The 21071-nt window shown below is 50.1% G+C and overlaps 1 protein-coding gene across 1 annotated transcript; it reads right to left on the bottom strand.

The window, feature by feature from the left end:
* Positions 1–11222: 11222 nt before the first annotated feature.
* On the bottom strand, positions 11223–20277 carry Disp2 (dispatched RND transporter family member 2). The gene is given in 9 exon segments (XM_028885981.2): positions 11223–16727; positions 18116–18213; positions 18508–18635; positions 18823–18938; positions 19226–19349; positions 19491–19520; positions 19907–19944; positions 19946–20169; positions 20172–20277. Coding segments are annotated over 9 exon segments (4032 nt in total). The 5' UTR covers positions 20221–20277; the 3' UTR covers positions 11223–13502.
* Positions 20278–21071: the final 794 nt, after the last annotated feature.

Genomic DNA, 21071 nt, shown 5'->3' with positions numbered 1-21071 from the left:
TGCTATGAGAGAGAAAAGCCAGGAATTGTCTAAAATTGGGGAAAACAGTTTAAATTGGGAAGATTGAGGCCCTGATGGTTCACAGCTGTAATTACATCACTCGGGAGGCTTCTGCTGGGGAACTTCTGTTTTCAAGGTCAGCCTGGGCTACATGGTGAATTCCAGGCCAGTCGGAGCTACAGCACAGTAATCTTGTCTAAATAAAGATTTAGTGTAGGTGGACTTTTCTGTCCCTACAGCCCCTCCCCACAGAGACTTAACATTAATTATAAACGCTTGGGTGTTAGCTTGGGCTTGCTTTTTAACTAGCTCTTATAACTTAAATCAACCCATTTCTATCCATCTATGTGCGCTGACGCTCCTTTTGAGACTCTGACCTTCTTCCCAGCATCCTCCTAGTCTGGCTCTCCTACCCAATCTCTTCCTGCCCAGCTATGGGCCAGTCAGCTCTTTATTAACCAACGAGAGAGAGTAATACATATTTACAGTGTGCAAAGATTGCTCCACAGCAATTTAGGTATGTTTGATTTGGGAAAGATGAGAGTTAGTTAATCTCATCAACACTGAGAAGGGCAAAGCTCTAAGGTAGAAATGAGTTTTTCTCTTAATGGAACTGAGAGATAGGAGAAATGTACAGATAAAACTGGGGGATAAGAATTAAAGTCGGCTGGGAGGTGGTGGTGGTGCACTCTGAAGATGTGTCTTTATGAAGGTGCCTTCTGATTGGTTTAATAAGGAGCCAAATGGCCAATAGTTGGGCAGGAAGTATAGATGAGACTTCCAGGCACAGGGAGGCCTCTGGAAAGAAGAGAGGCAGACTGAGTTGGACACACAGAATGGGAGAGAGGTAAAAGCCACATGGTAGAATGTAGGTTAATAAAAATATGGGTTAATTTGAGTTCTGAGAGCTAGTTAGGAACAAGCCTAAGCTATAGGCCAAGCTTCCATAATTAATAATAACTCTCTGTGTCATTATTTGGGATTGGTGGCAGAAAAGAAAGTGTCTACACCACACAACAGTGCTGCTGAGGGGTTTCTTTTGCTTTTGAGGTCTGGTTTCATATAGCCCAGGCTGGACTTGAACACCTGATCCTCTGTTGTATGATATTTTGTTTGTGTTCTGACACATAAAGCTTGCCTGGAGATCAGAGGGCAGAGCTAGCCACTAGATAACCATAGAGGCCAGGCAGGGGTGGCACATACCTTTAATCCCAGCACTTGGGAGGAGGAAGCAGGAGGATCAGGAGTTTAAGGCCACCCTGGGCTACACGAGATTGAACCAGTCTAAAAGAGAAACAGCCAGTCGGTGGTGGCACATGCCTTTAATCCCAGCACTCGGGACAAGAATATAAGGTGGCTAGGGACAGGATTGCCCCCATTTAGTCTGATGATTTAGAGACAGGATCCCCCCATTTGGTCTGAGATTCAGAGAGGTAAGAAGTCACCCTTGATATCTGACTCTGGGTTTTTATTGTTAAGACTAAGGATCACACTACAATCCTCCTGCCTCTACTGCCCAAGTACTGGTATTACAAACATGTGTCACCATGCCTGGCCCAAAATAAATTTAAAAAATGATAAACTACAGAGTGTGGTGACTCATGCCCATAATTATAGCACTTGAGAGGTGAAGGCCAGAGGGTTACTTCATGTTCAAGGTCAGTGTTGGCAGCGTAATGAATTCTAGGCCAGTGTCTTAGGATTTCTTTTGCTGTGATGAAACACCCTGACCAAAGGCAACTTGGGGGTAAAATGATTTATTTCAGTCACACTTCCACATCACAGTTCATCATCGAAGGCGGTCTGTTGTGGGATATTTGTACACTGTGTGAAGATGTATTGCTGTGATCGGTGTAATAAAAAGCTGAACAGCCATTGGCTAGGCAGGAGGTATAGGCGGGATTTCCTGGGAGAGAAAGGAAGAGAAGGGGAGATCTAGGCACGCAGGAGATGCCAGGAGACACGGAGAAGAAACAGGAAGTGCGAGATGTGAGAGAAGTAACACCACAGCAGTCAGAGCAGGGACTCAAGGTAGGGTAGGAACCTAGATACGGAGGCCATGGAGGAGGCTGCTTACTGGTGTGCTCTTCTAGGCTTGCTCAGCTGTTGGTGGATTTTCCTTTGGGCTGCCAGCTCACAAAAACAACACGGAGACTTCTTATTAATTATGGAAGCTCAGCCTGTAGCTTAGGCTTGTCCCCCTAGCTCTTACCACCTAAATTAATCCATTGATATTAATCTACATTTTGTCTTGTGGCTTTTTATCTTTCTTCCACCTTACACCTCCTGCTTCCTCTCTGTGTCTTCTAGTGTCTCTCCCATGCCTCGATTCATCTCTCCTTCTCCTGATCCTCCCCCTCATCTCTCCTTCTTTCTCTGCCTGGAAGTCCTACCTAACCTCTTCCTGCCTAGCTATTGGTCATTCAGCTCTTTATTAAACCAATCAGAAGGCGCCTTGACAAAGACACATCTTCACAGTGTACAAAAAGATTATGCCACAGCACTCAGTCTGCTTTCTTACAATACCCAGGACCATCAGCCCATAAGTGACCCCACCCACAATGGGCTGGGCCCCCCTCCATCCATCACTAATTAGGAAAATGCTCTACAGACTTGCCTACAGCCTGATCTTATGGAGGCATTTTCTCAGTTGAGGTTCCCTCCTCTCAGATGACTCTAGCTTGTGTCAAATTGACATAAAACTAGGTTGCACAGCTAGACAGGATGAGTCCTTGTCTTGAAAAATAATTTTAAAGACCAGTGAGACAGCTCAATGAGTCAAGACACCTGTCTGCAAGCCTGACAACTTGAATTCAATGCCCTGGACCCACATTTTGGAGAATTACTGCCATGCCCTCTTCCCCCACACAAGTGCTGTGGCACATGAGTGACCCCCCCAAACCATAAATAAACATATGTTAAACATTTTTTTTTTTTTCCGGAGCTGAGGACCAAACCCAGGGCTTTGCGCTTGCTAGGCAAGCGCTCTACCACTGAGCTAAATCCCCAACCCCTAAACATTATTTTTAAAAGGACCCTCTGGCTTGTTTTTAGTTGATGGCCAGTTTTTTGTTCATTTAAGACAAGGTCTCTCAGTCCTGGCTGGTTTGGAACTTACCATGTAGACCAGGATGGCCTTAAACTACCTGCCTCTGCCTCCTAAGAACTAGAACTAAAGGTTTGTGCCATCATTTCTGGCTCTTGTCTTTGGGTTTTTGTTATTATTTATTTGGTTTGGTTTTTGCCCACAATTTTACATAATTATAAGGGACATAATTTCAGTGTAGTACAGATTTCGTATGATTTTATGCATTCATATATTTTTCTTGGCGTTCTGTTTGTATATACTTTCTGTTATTGTGTCCTCATGGGTGGGGGCTAGAATCCAGAACTTTGATTATGCCAGGCAAGTGTTCTACCTTTAAACCATCCTCAGCCCCCCTATTGCCATTTGTACAGATACACACACATGCACGTACACACACACACACACACACACACACATACACTGCAATTTCTAAACTGTTGATTTCATCCACTGATTTTTTTTTTCCAATCTCAAACATCTTAGTTTTCACAACCACCAGTTCGAGGTGGATATTTTTATACACTCCAAATCTCTGCTTACAACATATGGAAGAGAGCTGTAATAACCCCTTGTCTTGGTCTAATTATCACTTACGTGTCAATTTGGGCTTCATTTCTATTGATTTTCCCTTGGGATGGGTCATTTTTGTCTTGTTGGTAATTGTTTTTCTAGAGACTCCAGACATTGTGAATTTTGTTTTGTGTGGCTGGTTATTTTTGGGTTTATATAAATATTCTTGAGCTTTTCTGGGATGCATTTAGCTGCTTAATGAGAGTTTTCTCTCTCTTAGTCTGTTTTAAGATTTGATAGCACAGAACTGAGGGTGTAGCTCAGTGGTAGAGTGTGTGCTTAGAATGTGTGAGGTTGAGGGCTGGAGAGACGGCTCCGCTGTTAATGGAGCATTTGACTCTTCTAGAAGACCCAAGCTCCTAGCACCAATGTGGGGAGGCTTACAGCTGCCTGTAACCCCAGCTCCAAGAGATCTGACATGCTCCCCTGGACCAGGGATCCTCAGATAGATGTGCACATATTTACATACAAACACATATAGACACACAGAAAGACAGACATAGAATTTAAAAGATAATAAAATAAATAAAACAACATCAGCAAAAAAGAATGTGTAAAGGCTTGCATTCAGCCCCAAACACCAAAACAGAGTGGAAGGGCCGGGTGAGGTGGGGAGGCCTTTAATCCCAGCACTGGGAAGGCTGGGGCTGATGGGTCTCTTAGGAATTTGAGGCCAGCCTGTTCTACACAGCAACTTCCAGGCCAGTCACGGCTACATAGTGAGACTCTCGGGTGAAGAGAGAGAGAGATGTAAGAGTTGGGTGGAACTGAGCCGCGTGTAGGCCAGGCCTGAGGACCCTTCCCCACAGCTGAGGGAGTTTTCCATCTGGCTGGTGGGAACAGGCGCCCCTCAGGTCTTATGTGAGTAGTGGCATCTTCATTATTTTTGGTGGATTTTCCCTTGGATTTGAATAGTTTCCTCCATCTTAGATGAGGGTCTGTGGCTGCCTGAACGCTCCCGAAGCTGGAGGATGACGTTGTGAGGCCCCAGAATTCTCTTTGTACTCTCCAGTATTGTGTTCTGAGCACCACCCACTTGGCTCCCCAAAATCTGAACTGGCACCCAAGGCTCCACAGTCCTTGTGGCTTGGTCCCAGCTCCCCCTCCCTGTTGCACGCCTGGAATCTCAGCAGTAAACTGGGGTGCTCCTGGGCCTGGCCTTCCTTGATTCTTATCTGGCAGGGATCACTGGTCTTTGTGGTCTGATGTCCAGGGTGGTGAATTCCGCCATTTTCTGGCTTTTGCTGTTGGGTGGTTGTTTCAGACAGGGTGGTAAATCTCGTCACTGATCCCCTCCATTTTTGTTGAAAAGGAAAGTTTCGTTAAATCTTATCTGTTTGTTTGTGTTTGTTTATTTTTGAGACAGGGTTTCATTATGTAACCCTGGCTAGTCTGAACTGCTCTGCAGACCAGGCTGACCTTGAATGCATGAAGAGCCACCTGCTAATATGCCTGCCTCTGCCTCCCTAGTTCTGGGACTAAGGGTATGACCCACCACATCTGGCTCTGTTTTATTTTATTTTTAAATATTTTTTTTTCTGTGTATGAGTGTTTGCCTGCCTGTATGTTTGTGCATCATGTGCATGCCTGGCACCTACAGAGGTCGGAAGAAGGCAGTGGATTCCCTGGGACTGTAGTTACAGATATATAGGCAGACTGCCAGTTCCCAAATAACCAATATGGAGACTCAATGTTAATTATAAATGCTTGGCTAATAACTCAGGCTTGTTACTAATCCAACTCTTAGATTTTAAATTAAGCCATATTTCTCATCTACCCTCTGCCATGTGGCAGTACCTTCTTTCAACACGGCATGTTCATCTTGCCTCCCTCTGCCTCTGCCTGTCCACTCTTCTCACTCTGCCCTTCTTCCCAGAATTCTCTCTGCCCTGAAAATTCTGCCTAGCCATCAGCCAGTCAGCTTTTTATTAACAATGAGGACAGCACATATTTACAGTGTACAAATATTGTTCCACAGTACAGATGGCTATGAGCTGCCATGCTGGGAACTAACTTGGGTTAGTTTGGAAGAGCAGCAAGCAGCTCTTAACCACTGAGCCATCTCTCTAGACCCACTGATTTGTTTTTTTTTATAGCACTGGGAACCAAACTCAGAGCCTTGCACATGCTAGATGTATCAGAACTTTAAATATGTTCTTGCTTAAGCTATGGAGCAGACTGAGATGATTCTATTTGGAGAATAAATGATCACCATATGCTTTCTTTACAAGCCACCATCTCCCACGCCCGCTGCTGAGGATAGAACCTGAGGCCTCACATACACATCAGGCAGATGCTCTATTACTAATCTACATCCCTTGTTGTTTTGAGACAAAGTCTTGCTTAGATAGCCCAGCCTGGCATTAAACTTGTGGTCCTCATGTCTGAGATGACAGGCATGTGCTACCATGCCTGACCCAATCCTCCTTTTCTAATCTATTAGCCAAATGAAACTAATTTTCCATAAGAAAGATTTTATTTTCCTATTCAGATAAATGTGGCTAATACATACCCTCTATTAACCTTACTTCTAAAGATTTATTTTTATTATTTTTAATTATGTGGCTGTATGGTGTTTAATATGTGAGTGAAGGTGCCTGCTGAGGCCAGAGATGTTGGAGTCCCCTGAGTTACAGGTTATTGTCAGTGCTCAGTTTCCCAGAACTCGGGTCCTCTGGAAGAGCAGTATGACACTCTTAACTGGTAAAGGCATCTCTCCAGCCTTTATTGAAGGAGGGAAGAGGTCTTAAATACAGGCTTACAGCACAATGGGAGAAGGGGGTGGTGGTGCAGAAGTTCACTACTAATGTTTTACAATCTTGCATCTAAGCTGTTAACACCCATTATGCAGGATACACAGACAAGGAACTTCCCTTAAGCATTCAGGAGGGTGGAACCCAGGAGGGAATTAGCATAGGGAGGATATCAAGTTTCAAGGTCCGCAAGCAAGGCAACAGTTACCCAAAACGGGGGCCAGGGCCCTACAGGTCCCCCTTTTACTAAAATATGAGCTTCTGATTTAGGTTGTGTGGGAAGTCAGCAGGTCACCTTACTGTCATGGAGACGTCAACCTTACTTTTAAAGCTGGATTATTTTGAAGGTATGCTGAGGATTTGAACCTAGGGCTACACACATGCTAGGCAAGCACTTTTCCACTGAGCTATACCCGAAGCCACCATCAAGTCAAACGCTTTTTGACAAAGGTCTCACTATATTGGCCAAGCTAGTCCTGGACCTGAGGCAATCTTCCCGCCTCTGCCTCCTAGTGTTGGGACTACAGATGCTCTCTACCATCCCCAGCAAAGCGGAATTCTTTTTCCCCAAGGAGGACATTATGTAGGGGCAAGCACACTTGCTTCATGGTGTTCGTGTGGAGGTCAGAGGACGATTTCGTGGAGTCTCTTCTCTCCTTCCACCTGTATGTGGGTTCTGGGGATGGAACTCAGGTTGCCAGTCTTGTGTGGCAATCTCTCACGTGCTGAGCCATCTCAGCCACCCCAAACTGAAGTGGTTTTCCTGTTGCTGTTGTTTTCTGAAAAACAAAACTCTCCAGCCCCACTTGTGTGTGTGTTTGTGTGGGGTTATGTGCACACGAGAGTCGAGAGTCGGCGCCCCCGGAGGTGTCAGATATTTTCGGAGCTCACTGGAACCGGAGTTACAGGAAGTTGTCAGCTTCCTGATGTGGGGGCATGGAGAACTGATCCTCTGCAAGAGTCTGTAGACCAGGCTGGCCTCGAACTCACAGAGATCCACCTGCCTCTGCCTCCCCAGTGCTGGGATTAAAGGTGTGCCCCACCGCCACCACCAGGCTCATCCCTTGTATTTGTTTGTTTGTTTTGGGACAGGGTTTCTCTGTGTGGAACTCTTTCTGTAGACCAGGCTGGCCTCCAACTCAAAGGGATCAGCCTGCCTCTGCTTCCCGAGGGCTGGGATTAAAGCCTTGGGCCACTGCCCGGCTCCACCCCCTGTATTCTGAAACAGGAGGCAGGCAACAGCCACAGGGCTGCCCCTTTGGGAGTTCTCAGGGAAGTTTTTCTACATTTTGTTCTTGCTCCCAGAGCTCATCATATGCAGCTCTCCTGTCCAGAGTCACCAGAGTCAGAGAGACAGGGGAAGTTCTATAAGAAAGCAGTCTTATAGCTCAGTCCTCTGAGCCAGTCATGAGGAGCAAGGCAGTAAGCAGCATCCTCCATGGCCTCTGCATCAGCTCCTGCCTCCAGGTTCCTGGCCTGCTTGAGTTCCTGCCCTCACTGCTTTTGATGACGAACTGTTGTATGGAAGTGTGAGTGAAATAAACCTTTTCCTCCCCAAGTTGCATTTGGTCCTGGTGTTTCATCACAGCAATAGTAACTCTGACTAAGACAAGAGACAATGCTAAAAGTTAATGTCCCGAAAACTCAGTGTCCCCCACCGTCCCAAAAGTTTTCACATCCCTGAAGAGTACCAGCTCTTGTCTGAAGGGCTGCCATGCAAAGGGCAAGGAGACATTGCCGGCAACATGATTGTTTCCTTCATCATCACAGAAAGGATGGGAGGGATCCAGGACACTCTTGATTCTGGTGTTTCAGGTGTGTGTTGCACCTCCTAATCCCAGGAACTGGGATTATAGGCATGAGCTACCAACCTGTAGGAACTTAGTTTTCCTTATGAAGAATGAGGTTCTTCAGTTCTCTGAAGTAGGGGTGGGAGGAGCAGGTAGAGTGGAGAGCAGCAGACGTTGGAAGAAGGTGGGAAAAATAGTAATCACCTCAGATGATGAAAACCAGTGGTTAGAATAGAACTTCTAGCTAGGGAGAGCTGAGGGTACAGGTGAAGATATGACTTCAAATCTGCATTAAAAAATTCCACCAGTCTGCTCCAGTGTGTAATTTGTTTGTTTGTTTGTTTGTTTGTTTTGGAGATGTAGCCCAGGCTGACCATATGTAGCCAAGGATGACATTGATATCCTCTGCTTCTACTTCCCCTGTGCTGGGCAGGCACTCTACTAACTGAGCTTAGGCTCTGTTGTTTTGTTTTAGACATGGTCTCATGTAGCCCAGGCTAGCCCTAAACTTGCTATGTAGCTGAGGCTACTCTTGAATTCCTGTCTGCCTGCTTCTAGCGACCAAGTGCTGGGATCACTGCCCTGTCACCTTGCTAAGCACCTAGAGGATTGTTAGTGCATTGTAGTTTTAAGTGCTCTGTGGAAAGAAATTATTCTTTGAACTTTGCAGAGCACACATGGTTACTTTGATTTCTTTTTACATGCCTCAACAGCATGCTCTTAAACCTCCCATGTCCGGGGCCATATACTCAACTCAACTGCCCCAAATATTGGATAAGTAAACAGATATGCTGAAATGCAAAACTTGTAATGCTTTGGATCTCCATTCCAGGGTCCACGTTAGAGGGGTAGGTTGGCTTACCCACGGATGTGGGTTGCCTACTGTTAGTCTTATCTACTCTAGGCATGAAGTTAGACTCATATTTTTTTTTTCTCTTGTTGTTCACTATTCCAGTGCTGGTGATTAAACCCATGGCATTTGCATATGCTGGCAAGCTCTCTATCACTCTGCCACTGAGCTCTACCCTCAGCCCCAAAGTGACCTTTTAGATTGTCGCTGGGTTTTCCAGTCCTCTGGGCCTGTCTCGTGGAGAACAGCTATGACTAAGGAAGGCATCAGCTGCTCTGACTCACCTGTCTTCTTCCTGCAGAGTTGTGGAGCAGTGACTTACAAGAACAGGACCTAGAAATCCTTAACAAAGAGATTCTGAAGTGTACCCAAACCCCTGATGCCCACACATGCACCGCCCCCACACACTCTTAAGATTGAGGAGGGGAGTGAGCTTTCCCATTCTTTGTGGGGAGGGATTTTTGCAGACAGTCAGTCTGGCTTCAAACCAGCTATAAGAGGATGGCCTTGAAGCCAGCAGAGGGCACTCACCTTTAATCCCAGCACTCGGGTGTGGGGATATATTGTGTATCAAATAAAGCTTGCCTGAGGATCAGAGGACAGAGCCAGCCACTAGATTAAACATAGAAGTCAGGCAATGGTGGCACACACCTTTAATCCTAGCATTCAGGACGCAGAGACCCATCTGAATCTCTGTGAGTTCAAAGCCACCCTGGACTACATGAGATTGATTCAGTCTAGGAGAGAAACAGAGCCAGGCAGTGGTGGCACACACCAGCACTTGAGATCTCATGCCTTTGCTACCAGTGTTTGGGAAGCACACACACCATGAATCCCAGCACTAGGAAGAAAGTGATATGGCTGTGTGGAGAAAGGTTTGTAAGGTGTGAGGAGACGGGAACTAGAAGGCTTTTCAGCTGAGGAAGTTTTTTTTTTTTTGGCTGAGGACTCAGAGCTTTCAGTCAGAGGATTCGTGGAGACAGGATCTCGCCTTTGATTCGGCCTGAGGATTCGGTAGTGGTGAGAAGTTTCTCTAGTGGCGTGTTCCTTTGTCTCCTGATCTTTCAGCGTTTACTCCAGTATCTGGTTCTGGGTTTTTTTTTTTATTATAAGACCATTTAGGATTCAAGAACATCTAGCACCTAACGTGGGGGATCTCTGTGAGTTCGAGGACAGCTTTGTATACAGAGTAAGTTCCAGGATAGCTAGGACTACACAGAGAAACTCTGTCTCAGAAAAACAACAACCAACAAAGGAAAAAACCAACATCCCCACCCCAAGAGGATGACCTTGAACTCTTGATCCTCTTGCTTCTATTTCCCAAGTGCTGGGGTCATGGGCATGCACAACCACACCCAGCTGAGGGTTTGTGAACCTGCTGGTCTCCCATAACAGCAGTGGAAAAGCCAAGGTCAATTGCTGAGGAGATACTGTGCTCTCTTCTGAGTTAAGACAAAATTTTGTGGAGGGATGTTAGAGAAAGATTACAGTTCTTCTGTATGCTAAACATGTGCTGTATCACTAAGTTATTCCCCAGCCCATGGCAGAACTGCTCATGCGTAGGAACATCAGGCACCTTATCCTCCCTGGGACCCATCATCCCAGCTTGGCTGTGTGATAGAGAGGCGCACAGTACATGGTGCAGATAAGCCAGGATCCCGATGAAAAGTCACAGGCTAGGAAGGTTGACTGCTACTTGGGCATAACGTGAGCGATGTCCCCTACTCCCTACTCAAGGAGACTGGTTCAAACTAGGTCCTAGTGACTGCTTATGCTTCCAAATATTAGTTTGGAATTAGTTAGCTCTTTCCTTCCTTCCTTCCTTCCTTCCTTCCTTCCTTCCTTCCTTCCTTCCTTCCTTCCTTTTTCTCTTCCTCCTCTTCTTCTTCTCCTTCCTCTTTTTAATGCAGGGTCTTGTTATGTTGCCCAAACTACCCTTGGTCTTCTGGGCTCAAGCGATCCACCTGCTTTAGCATCTCAGGTGGCTGAGATTACAGGATATGCATGGTGTCCAGCATGACCAGGAATCACTTATCTCAACTTACTTATCTTGCAAGGAGCTGGCCTACACAGTCAACTCTCTGCAAGCAGGAGTTCTGTACCTACAGATTCAACCACACAGACCCAGAACCACACCAACCTGGGCACATTACGACAGAAAAGTAAAGGAAGAAACAAAAGCCCAACACGCACATGTTTTTTCTCGTCATTATTACAGCAGCACAGTCTAAGGACTGACAATAGCATTTACATCATATTAGGCATCGTAAGTACTCTAGAGACGACTGGAAGTGTACAGGAAAATATTCGTCATTATATGCAGATACTACACCATTCTACACAAGGGACGCGAGCAGCCTCAGATTTTGGTATCCTGGGGGGCAAGGGGGCTGGAACCAGCTCTCCACGGATACTGAGGGACAACTGCCTTCTGTCTCTTCCACAGTCTTATGTTCTCAGTTGAGTTTCTGCTCCACTTGTCCTGGGCTACTTGGGGCGGGAGGTAGATCTTAGAAACACAGCAACACAACAAAATAAAACAAAGACGCCCTCTGGCTTGCCTCTAGCTTCACCATAGCTTGTTTGGCGCTGAAAAATTCTTTTTCACGTCTCTGTTACTCATGTAAAATGGCCCAGAGTGGTGGTCTTCATGCCATGTCTTATGGATCTGCCAGGAACCTAGGGGCCCTGGAGAGCTGCACCAGAAAGGAAGCTGAGCTGACTTTCCCCCCAGCGCTCACACCCATTGGAGCAGCTACTTTTTAGACATGAGAGTTCTTTGAAAGCACGGTCCTTAGGGGACAGTGTTTGCTGCTGGATCACCACATCCCCCTCACCCCCCCCCCCCCATCTGACATGCTTGATCTTCTGAAGCTGCTCAAGCCGTTTCTTTCCAGAAGATCTTCCTGGTCATCTCATCCTGGGTACCCGAGGTCAGCAATAGCACTGATCCATCAATGCCTGCCTGTGTATGGAGGCTGCTTCCCGGGCAGAAGGCCAGCTCTTGTTATCACACCTCTATTACCGGTTAGACCATTTCCAAAGCAAGTGTTCAGTCAACTTGCTGATGCTGCCTAGCGTCTTGAGCTGTGTCACGTGGGATAAGCCTCAGGACAGGACCTTTGCTTTTGGTGAGGAAAGCCAGGCTTTGGTCTTTGAGTCTCCTTAACACCCTAGATAGACCCAGTCTTTAGAAACCGGGGTCCTAGAGAAACTTCAGGTTCACAAACTCCCCAGACAAGAGCAAGCCTGTGTTCCTGTCTTAACTAGATTCTGCTCAAATTCTTCTGTCCCTCAGTTCCTCTTCTGGCAAAGCCTCTTTGTACTCTTTAGCCACAGAAGAGGCATGCCCTTGAAGCCTCAGATACAGATGGGCTGCTTGTGATCTGCCGGGCTCCATTTCGAGTCGGCATCTCAGAGGATTTCAGAGACGGAAGTGCAGAGGACAGGAGGAACTCTGGGGTCTGCTCAGACTGCAACTCTTTCTGGAGGTGGAAGGGGAAGGAGGAGAGCCACTCAAGAAGGGAGAGTGGGTAAGTGCCAGAAGCAAAGGATAACGACAGCCAGGGACCAGTGGCTCTGAAGCAGGCAGTTAGGAGGGGACCGGGAGCTATAGTGGCAGACTGAGCCAGTGACAGCACTTTGGGAAAATCAATCAACCTGCCTTAGTGTCTTGACCAGCTGCAGGCCGCTCTGTGGTGGAGCTGCAAGAGTCCTAGGAGGCTGACAGGCATGGCGACAGCAAAGGATGACCATTGTTCATCAATAGGGAGCATTCTGGAACCTGCTTCTGGTGAGGGAATCCTGGGATCTACAGACTCCAAAGCCAGCCTTCAGATCTCCTCCCCCTCCTCTCTCTGCAGCCGTCTCTGCCCTGCTTTTTGGAGAGCGTCTAGTCACACTGGTGGGTGTGAGCAGAACAGGGCAGCGCAGGACAGAGGCCCAGGTTCAATGCTGGTCCAGCAAAGCGCCCCGCAAAGTGAAGTGTTCTGATTAAGAGCCGATGAGAGGGGTGAGATTCAGCAGCCTGTGGAGGTTCTTAAGGGCTTTTCTAGTCAGTGAGGTACCCCGACAGGATCCCAAAGATGAACTTCTTGCCACCTGGGAGGAAAATGATTAGCCTCCCATGACACCTGGAGCTGCACATCTGGCCTCCTCCCTTTCCAGGGGAGGGGTCCTTGTTGGCACTGTGGGGGCAGACGAGCCCTCAGCTCCTCACAGGGAGAGCCTGGTATTACCTTGCAAGGCCCTCCCACTGAATCCTCCAGATGTAGGGGTTAAGTAGCAAAGAGATCAAGGCTGCAACATCTGGCAGGGTTGAGAATCCATAGTTGGAGGGTGAGACATCATGTCAATACGGAGAAATACCTTCAGGCTCTAGGCTAGTATGGCCTCTGCCTTGTTTTCACCAACAGGGTTCTGGACCCTGGTCTGGCCTTCCTTGGGCTCTCTCAGCTGCTGTAGCCAGAGGTGTAGGTGCTGGGCCTACGGAGCCAAACATCGGGAAGATCTGGCTGACTGTTGGGAAGTACCACGGGGCTGATATCACCTGGCCCCCCACGGCCCTTCCAGGATAAGCTGGTATGATGAGAGTTGGGCAGGTTTGGGTCATAGATGGTCTCCTTCAGTGCCAGCCACAGAGTGTCACGCTTCCCGTTCAGCTGGCCCCGCTCAAGCATGGGGTGTCCAGTGCCATTCATGGCTTCTGGTGAGGTGCCCACAGAATCTGGCACACGGACGCCGGGCTCGGAGGTGCAGGTATCATCAGAGACGCTGAGTCCCTCCAGAGTGCTGGCTGAAGAGCAGAGGCCATCCGGGAGCTCTTCGCCTTTGGGCTTGGGGCAGTGGGCAGTGGCTTCCGGTAGGGCCTGCAAGGGCTCAGCTTTCTGTCCCTGGGAGTCCTGCCTGATCCAGGGCTGGGGGGTGGGGCCGGCTTGCTTATAGGGAGAGGAAGTCTGCAGGGCGGGGCACTGGCTGAAGACCGCCTGGTGGTCCAGAAGCAGATCCCGTGGGGAGGGAGGGGCGGGTGTGTGGGCGTGGCAGCAGCTGCCGTCGTGAAGCTGCAGATCCTCAGAGAGTATGGAAGGCCGGTGGGACAGCTTGCTGGTGGCTGTGCTGGTGTCGAAGCTGGGGCTCCGGCGCCGTGCCAGGGGCTGCAGCTCATAGTGCTCAGAGAACCCGGGTGGCCCCGTTCGTCCCTTCTCGCCGTGCTCCTCCGTCCCGGTATCCCACGGCAGGTGGGCACAGGGCCAGAGGATCTGCCCACAGTTCTTCTCGGGCCCGAAGAAACAGCACAAGGACTGGAAGAAGAAGCTGGCAAAGCCGCAGCCAACAAACTTGACCATCATGACGATGATGCCCAGCTTCCGGTACAGCAGAATGGTGGAAGGCAGCATGAACACCCCGGAGGCAAACAGCACTCCGGTCCCCATGGCTATGGCACGGCTGGTCTGACGCAAGGAGAAGGCCACACGGCTCAGGCGGTCAGGGTGTGGGCACAAGTGATAGGCGATGCAGTAGTTGACGGTTAAGTCGACCGAGAGGCCCACGGAGGCCGAGAGAAAGAGGCACTCGGCCGTGTTGAGTTGCCACTCGAGGAGAACCAGCAACCCCACCGTGAGCAGCACGGTGCCAGCCACAGATGCCACGGAGAACAGGCTGAGGGGAACATTCCAGGTGCCCAGCAGCAGGGTGGCAAAGGCCAGTGCCAGAGCCAGACCAAGCACCACCGCGGGCTCTGTCGTCAGGCTGTGCTGCAAGCTGTACAGCTCCAAGGTGCTGGTGAACCAGCCCTGGTTGAGGCCTGGAGGGGCCTGGCCCAGCTCTGTTGCTAACCAGCGGCTGACCTCAGTGTAGAAGTAGTGGACCGGGCCGTACTCTGTACTGTATGGTAAGTTGGTCTGGAACTTCAGAACTAGAGCTGCTAGGTTGCCATGGGCATCGAAGCGGAGTCCCAGGTCACGGGTGCCATCAGGGCTCTGCTCCAGAGCCATCATCTTGAGGCAGTGGAGGTAAAGCTGGGGGGCCCAGGGGAAGTCTGACTGGCCACAGCACAGATCGGAACCCAGGCGGCCGCAGCTAGGGCTTTCCATCCACTGCTGGAGGGTTTCCACTAAACACAGTGTAGGCCAACCCTCTGGCTGGTCTCCAAAGAAACTCTGGTTCCGGGCTCCATGGCAGAGAGCCAGGAGCCACTCCTGGGCCTCCGGGCTGCTGGGTGCGAAGTCAGGATCGCTTACTACTGAGCTGTTGGTGCGAGGGTCCAGGGGATCACTAGTGTCCACCGGCAGGACACCCCACACCAGAACCACTGGCAAGTTGCCGCCCTCGTTTGGAGGCAGATCTTCGAACAGGAACTGCTGCCGGTATTCAGCATCAAAACGCTCAAAGGGATGGCTAGACCGGAAGTACTGGCCGCCAAGTGGTAGTAGGATGGGCAATTGCAGGCGAGGGCTGACGCCGCCGATGTAGGCGCCCCCTGCCGCCAACGCCGCGAACCAGCAGACCCAGATGTATCGAAATTTAATGACACCACAGGGGAGCAGGCGCTGGAAGAGCAGGCGCGAAAGGATGGAGAAAAGCCTGCGAAAAAAGCGCATCCGCCTGTGCAACGCCAGCAACAGCCGCAAGGGGTCGGTGCCCCTCTGGCCCTGCGCTTGGGACGCACAGCCTCGTGCCAGGTAGCGCTCCTGGAGCACGACGGTGGCCGGGAGCCAGACTAGTGTGAGCCCCATGTGCACCAGCACAGCGGTGCCCATGAAAAGAGCGAAGCAACGCACTGCGGGCAGGCGGCTCAGGTAGCTGCCGTAGAAGGCCACGCTGGTTGTGAGGCCTGAGACCAGAAGCAGGTAGCCAAAATGGTGCATGGTGCGGGCCACACGCTGCGCTAGGCCCCCGGAGGACCCCTGGCCCCTGCTGAGGCGCCACAGGTCGAAGAAGATGAGAGTGTAATTGACACCGCTGCCGGTAAGCAGAAGGAGGGATGCTAGATTGATAAAGGGGAAGTAGGCCATGCGGAATACAACATGGTAAAGGAAGAAGGCCACCATCAGGGAGCCCAGCACTGCCAGGAGTGACGTGAACGTGACGAAGAGTGAACGCACGTAGAAGGACATGCCAAAGAAGATGACAACCAGGGCTAGCAAGATGTACATGGTATCTTCGGCCAGATAGTACTTCAGCAGTCTAGGCTTGAGGCCCAAGTCCATGCCGCTGATCGATGTGTAGTTGTCAGTGACCTTGATTGGGTCAACGAGGCCATCCAGGTAGATATCTAGCAGGGAGGAAGTCTTTATCACGGGCAGGAAGAGAAGGCTGAACTTGAGGGAGGGCACCTGGTAATCCACAGTCTGGGGACTCAGAAAGTCTCTGTCTAGCAGAAAGTGCAGGAGCTGGTAGATGGCACTGCTCCAGGTACACTTGGTGGGCACCTGGGCACAATACAGGGGCTTATCCTGCCCAGATCCCACACAAGCCGGCACCAGGACGCCTCGATGGTAGTAGATGGCGCAGAACCGAAGCAGGGCCAGTGTGCGGTCTGCATCAGCTTGGGTCGTATCTTGGCAGGAGGATCGGTTGGCCAGCACAGCCAGATAGTTGCCCAGGGACCAGCTGGGGCAGCACTCATTGGCTGCTGATCGCTGGCACAGAGCCCCAAAGCTGATGTGGGAGCGGATCTGTGGGTCACACAGGAGTGGGAGGAGAGGGCTCAGAGGGAAGTCCAGGGGCCCAGGTCTCCCCAGCCCTGTCCTGGGTCCTCTCCCCTCTTGTCATGCTGAAGGGCAGAGAGAAAGCATCTTGACAAGCCCAACAAAAATGCTTTCTCTCAAAGCTGCCTTTGCCCCTGGTCTGGCCTCTATAGCTCTGTCTTGGCTTCATCCAAGAGGAACCTCTGGGAAGTTTCCTCAGGCCTCTCCCAGAGGCTCTGCCAGAAGGGCTCTTATAGGCCACACACCTAACTCTGCAACTTCCCGAGTTAGGAACAGGAGTGGAGGTGATAGGCCACATATGGAACAAAGCTGGAAGGAAGCGGTAGGAGACATTCTAGGGTCCCTGAGAACTCCCAGCTCCTCTTTCTCTGGGGTGCTTAAATCCTTTCTTTTCCCAGCTTGTATCCCCTTTCCTCTTCAGCCTGCTGTTCCCACCACAACCGCCGGTGTAGTACAAATGGCTCCCACCCACGAGTCCGAAGCCCTGCTTTGCTGCTGATCTAACGTGCACAGCCGTGGGGTTTGGATCACAGTGACCACAATGCTGAACGTGTGTCAAGTCATTGCTAGTGTCAGAGGCTTCCGAATGCTATCTCCTTTCACGGTCACTATCCCGATAAAGGATGCACTGCCATTGTCCCTATTTCAATGTACAGGGGGGAGGCCGTAGCTCAGCAATAGAGCGCAGGTTTAGTAATACAAGTGTCTAAGATTGATGCCCAGCACTACCAAACCAAACCAAACCAAAACAAACAAACCAAAACAAACCAAACCAAAAACACCGACCCATATGAGGCACTGAGAGCTTAAGAAGTCACGAACCAAGGGAGCCTGAGAGCTGGCCTTGAATTTGGGCATCTGAGTGCAGAACACATATTCTTAACCAGTCGTCATGGGGTGGCACAGGGGACTTGGGCTACAGAGTGGTTTCCACGCTGTTTTCAGCAGTAAACACATCATAGATATGACTGTATGTGGTTCTCTAATAGCATAATCAAATCGGCTTCGCTTGGGAGGAGCCTTGAAGAGCTGCAGCCTTGAAGCCGAGAGTCTTAGCTTCCGAGGACCTGAAGCTCCTCAACACATTTTTGAGATCTCTTTGCAAAACGCTTTGAAACTCCCCAGACTCTGCTTGGACTCTCTTTGAGACAGGAAGCTGGCGCTTCTAAAATCAGCCAGCTTTGCTTTTCCTGTGCCAACCCAGAGCCTCCAGTAGAGTTGGAATCATTTTCTAAGCAGGGAGAGCTCCTCCCAGTCTACCCTGGCGGTCCTGGCTAAGCTGTACTGCACCGGGACTAGGTTCTTTGTGTTCCCAGTTCCCACCCAGGCCCCTGGCGTCTCCCCAGACGGCTCACCTGCTCCTGTTCTATACGACACATGGAATGGATGGCTTGCAGGTTCCACAGGCTTCCCCCAGAGGTGGACACAAACACCAGCTTTGCATGGCTCTTCTCTGCAACACAACCCACACACAGCTCAGTCCTTTGGCCTCAGAACCTGAGCCTGCTTAAAAGAAGATGCTCGTCCTGGGATTCCCAGGAACCGGAAGCCTACACCTGATGCATCATCTTGCCCCACATCAGCTTGATGCATCTGGACTTGAGACGTATTTCATTACTCCATCTTCCTAGGCTTGAATATGGTGGTGGGCATTTTCTCTTTCTGTCTGCCCACATTTGCTCTAGACCTGCTCATCCGATTCTGCAGCGCCGCTACTGAAGTCAGGACTGGCCATGCTGCAACTTACCAGGAGGACCACAAAAGAAGTTCTCCTCTTCTTTGTCTTTTACGGGCTCCACCATCCTCTTGGTCCGGACCACGCTCTCCTCGGCCCTGCCCCAGGCTGCAGGGCTCAGAGTGCTGAGGAGGTTTGAGCTGAGGTAGAGAGAATAGTTTTCCCAGAGTACTGTTCAGGCATGGTGGACTCAGGAAATGATAGACCATTCCCCCAAGGAGACCAGCAACCTCTCACATGTCTCATGTCTTTGGAGAGATCACCCAGTGCCCCCTTCTAGTTTCTCCATCCTTGACTACTCTCAATGGGAAGATGGGAACCTGTTACCTGTTCATCTCAGGGTCTGGGGAAAGAGAAAACAGATTCTTGGGGCCAGTGAGGGCCTGCATTGCTTTCCAGACTTCTAGCTTTCTGGCGATCTCTGTGTCTCGAGGCTCAAAACCCTGCAGGGAGGAGAGCAGAGAGGAGCAGGTGTGCAGGAGGGGGCGGCGTCACGGGAGGCGTGGCACTAAGTGAAGGTGCCCTCCCTCTGGACGCTTCCCAGCTCTGCCCCTTTGGTGCCCCCTACCTGGATCATAGACATATGATCTCTGCACCATACTTACAGCTCTCTGGCAATCAGGAGCGCACCAATGCTACCTTACTCCCAAGGTGGGCCCACTGTCTGTCTCAGACGGAGCTGCAATGTTTAGTCCAAGGGTCTCCCTCCCTCCCTCCCCCGGCCTCTCACCAGTAAAGGCTCAGAAAAGTCAAGTGGCGGGCTTCCCAGCAGCCCAGCTAAGGTACAGAGGAAGATGAAGGCCAGACACAGCAGCAGCACAGCCACGGGCCACTCAGCAATCAACTGGGAATAGCTGGAAAAGAGAGGGGAAGCCCACGTGAGCTGATGGTGGGTGTGGCGGTAAGGCTGGTGAGCTGGGAGAGCAGAGCAGAGAGCCCATGGCGTGGGTACCAGCCTGGCCACGCCTGGGAGTTCAGGGGAGGCCTGGGCCTACCTCTTTGGCATCCGGAAAATGCGTTCCTGCCTGTGAAAGAGAAGAAGAGAAATTACCACAGTCTTCTGGTGTGCGTGCGTGAGTGTGTGTGTGTGTGTGTGTGTGTGTGTGTGTGTGTGCTCATCCATGTGCACACCGCGCGCACGCCTGGCTGGAGGTGGGGGAAAGAGTGGGTATGCATTGGATGGGGAGGATGTGGGGTAAAGACGGATGACAGGGCATAGAGGAAGTGGTGTTAATTTTTAGGGTTGCCCACCCCCTAAGTTTTAGCCCCCCCCCCACGTGCTCTATCCAAGCTGCCTCCTTCATCAGAAGCAGGAGATGTCCAGGTTTCCTCCTAAGAAAGGAATCTGGAGGCTTCAGTGACTGCTGTACCTTTCCACGGCAGCCAGCGGGTCTTCCCAGCCCCTCCTTACCTGACGCTGACCACATGGTGCTGCACAGAAGGCGGCTTTCCAGACCCCGTCATGCTGGGAGGGGTCTGTGGAAGTGCTGAGGTTGGAGACATGGCCACATAACGATGCTTGATCTCCCAATCCTAGTAACAAACTGCCTTCTTGATAGTCTTGAGGTGCTCGAGGAAAGGCAAAATGGCCCGCTGTTAACGGACTAGTCGGGTCTCCAGCCTGGAGGGTGGAAACTGCTGGCTCTGGAACGGGAGCACCTGCCGGGTCTTCAAGGGGCAGGTGTGGAGGGAGCAGCTTCTCTCTGGGCTTGCTTCGGGAGCCATGGCTTTGGTCTAGGACCTGGGAGAGGGCAGGTACAGAAGATGGAGTGATGGTGGGTTATCTGCGTCCCAGTTCAGTAAACAAGACAGGGAGACGGGAGCCTGAGGTTGTTATTTTTTATTATTATTATTTTTTATTAGTTCTGAGGACAAATGAGATGGGTGGGAGCTCAAAAATCTGCATCCTGGGGTCCACACTAAACATTCATGCATTCAAAAAAAATATCACTGGCAATCTGCCATATGTCAGACACTGCTTGGTATCAAACCTGTTGCTACACACATGATCTTATTTACTGCCTACAAAAACAAGAATTTCCTTGCTTTACAGGTTTGAGAACAGATTCAGTGAGAAGTAAAGATTAGGACCTTGAACCATGCTCAAGATCTTCTGAACTTGGAGACTGTGCACTTCCTGTATAGTTGTCTGTTTATCCCCACCCCATCTCTCTCTAGGGTCTTAATATGCAGAGCTGGCTGTCCTGGAACTCACTCTGTAGACCAGGTTGTTCTTGAACTCACAGAGATCTGCCTGCCTATGCCAGGGTCGGGATTAAAGGCGTGTGTCATTCTGTCCAGCTTGTTTCTAGTCTTGACAGACATCCTTTGAGTACCTGCTTCCCTAATTATTCTTCCTAAACCAGTCCCTCGCCTCTTCTCTGTTCCATTGCCCTACTGGGTATTTCTTCATGTATTTGATGCAACTAGCTATCAGATTAGAGACTTGTCCCCCCTCTCAGGCGGGCAGTGGAGGCTGGGGATGCAGAAGCTGATACATAGAAAGGTTCATTGCCGCCATATCTGCAGTGCATTGAACAGCTCACGGGCACAGAAGGTGGTCAGGGAATGTTCAT

Source organism: Peromyscus leucopus, chromosome 4, assembly GCF_004664715.2.
Source record: "Peromyscus leucopus breed LL Stock chromosome 4, UCI_PerLeu_2.1, whole genome shotgun sequence".
NCBI lineage: Eukaryota > Metazoa > Chordata > Mammalia > Rodentia > Cricetidae > Peromyscus > Peromyscus leucopus.
The sequence above is the reverse complement of the archived record's forward strand: the minus strand, read 5'-3'. Positions and strand labels throughout refer to the sequence as shown.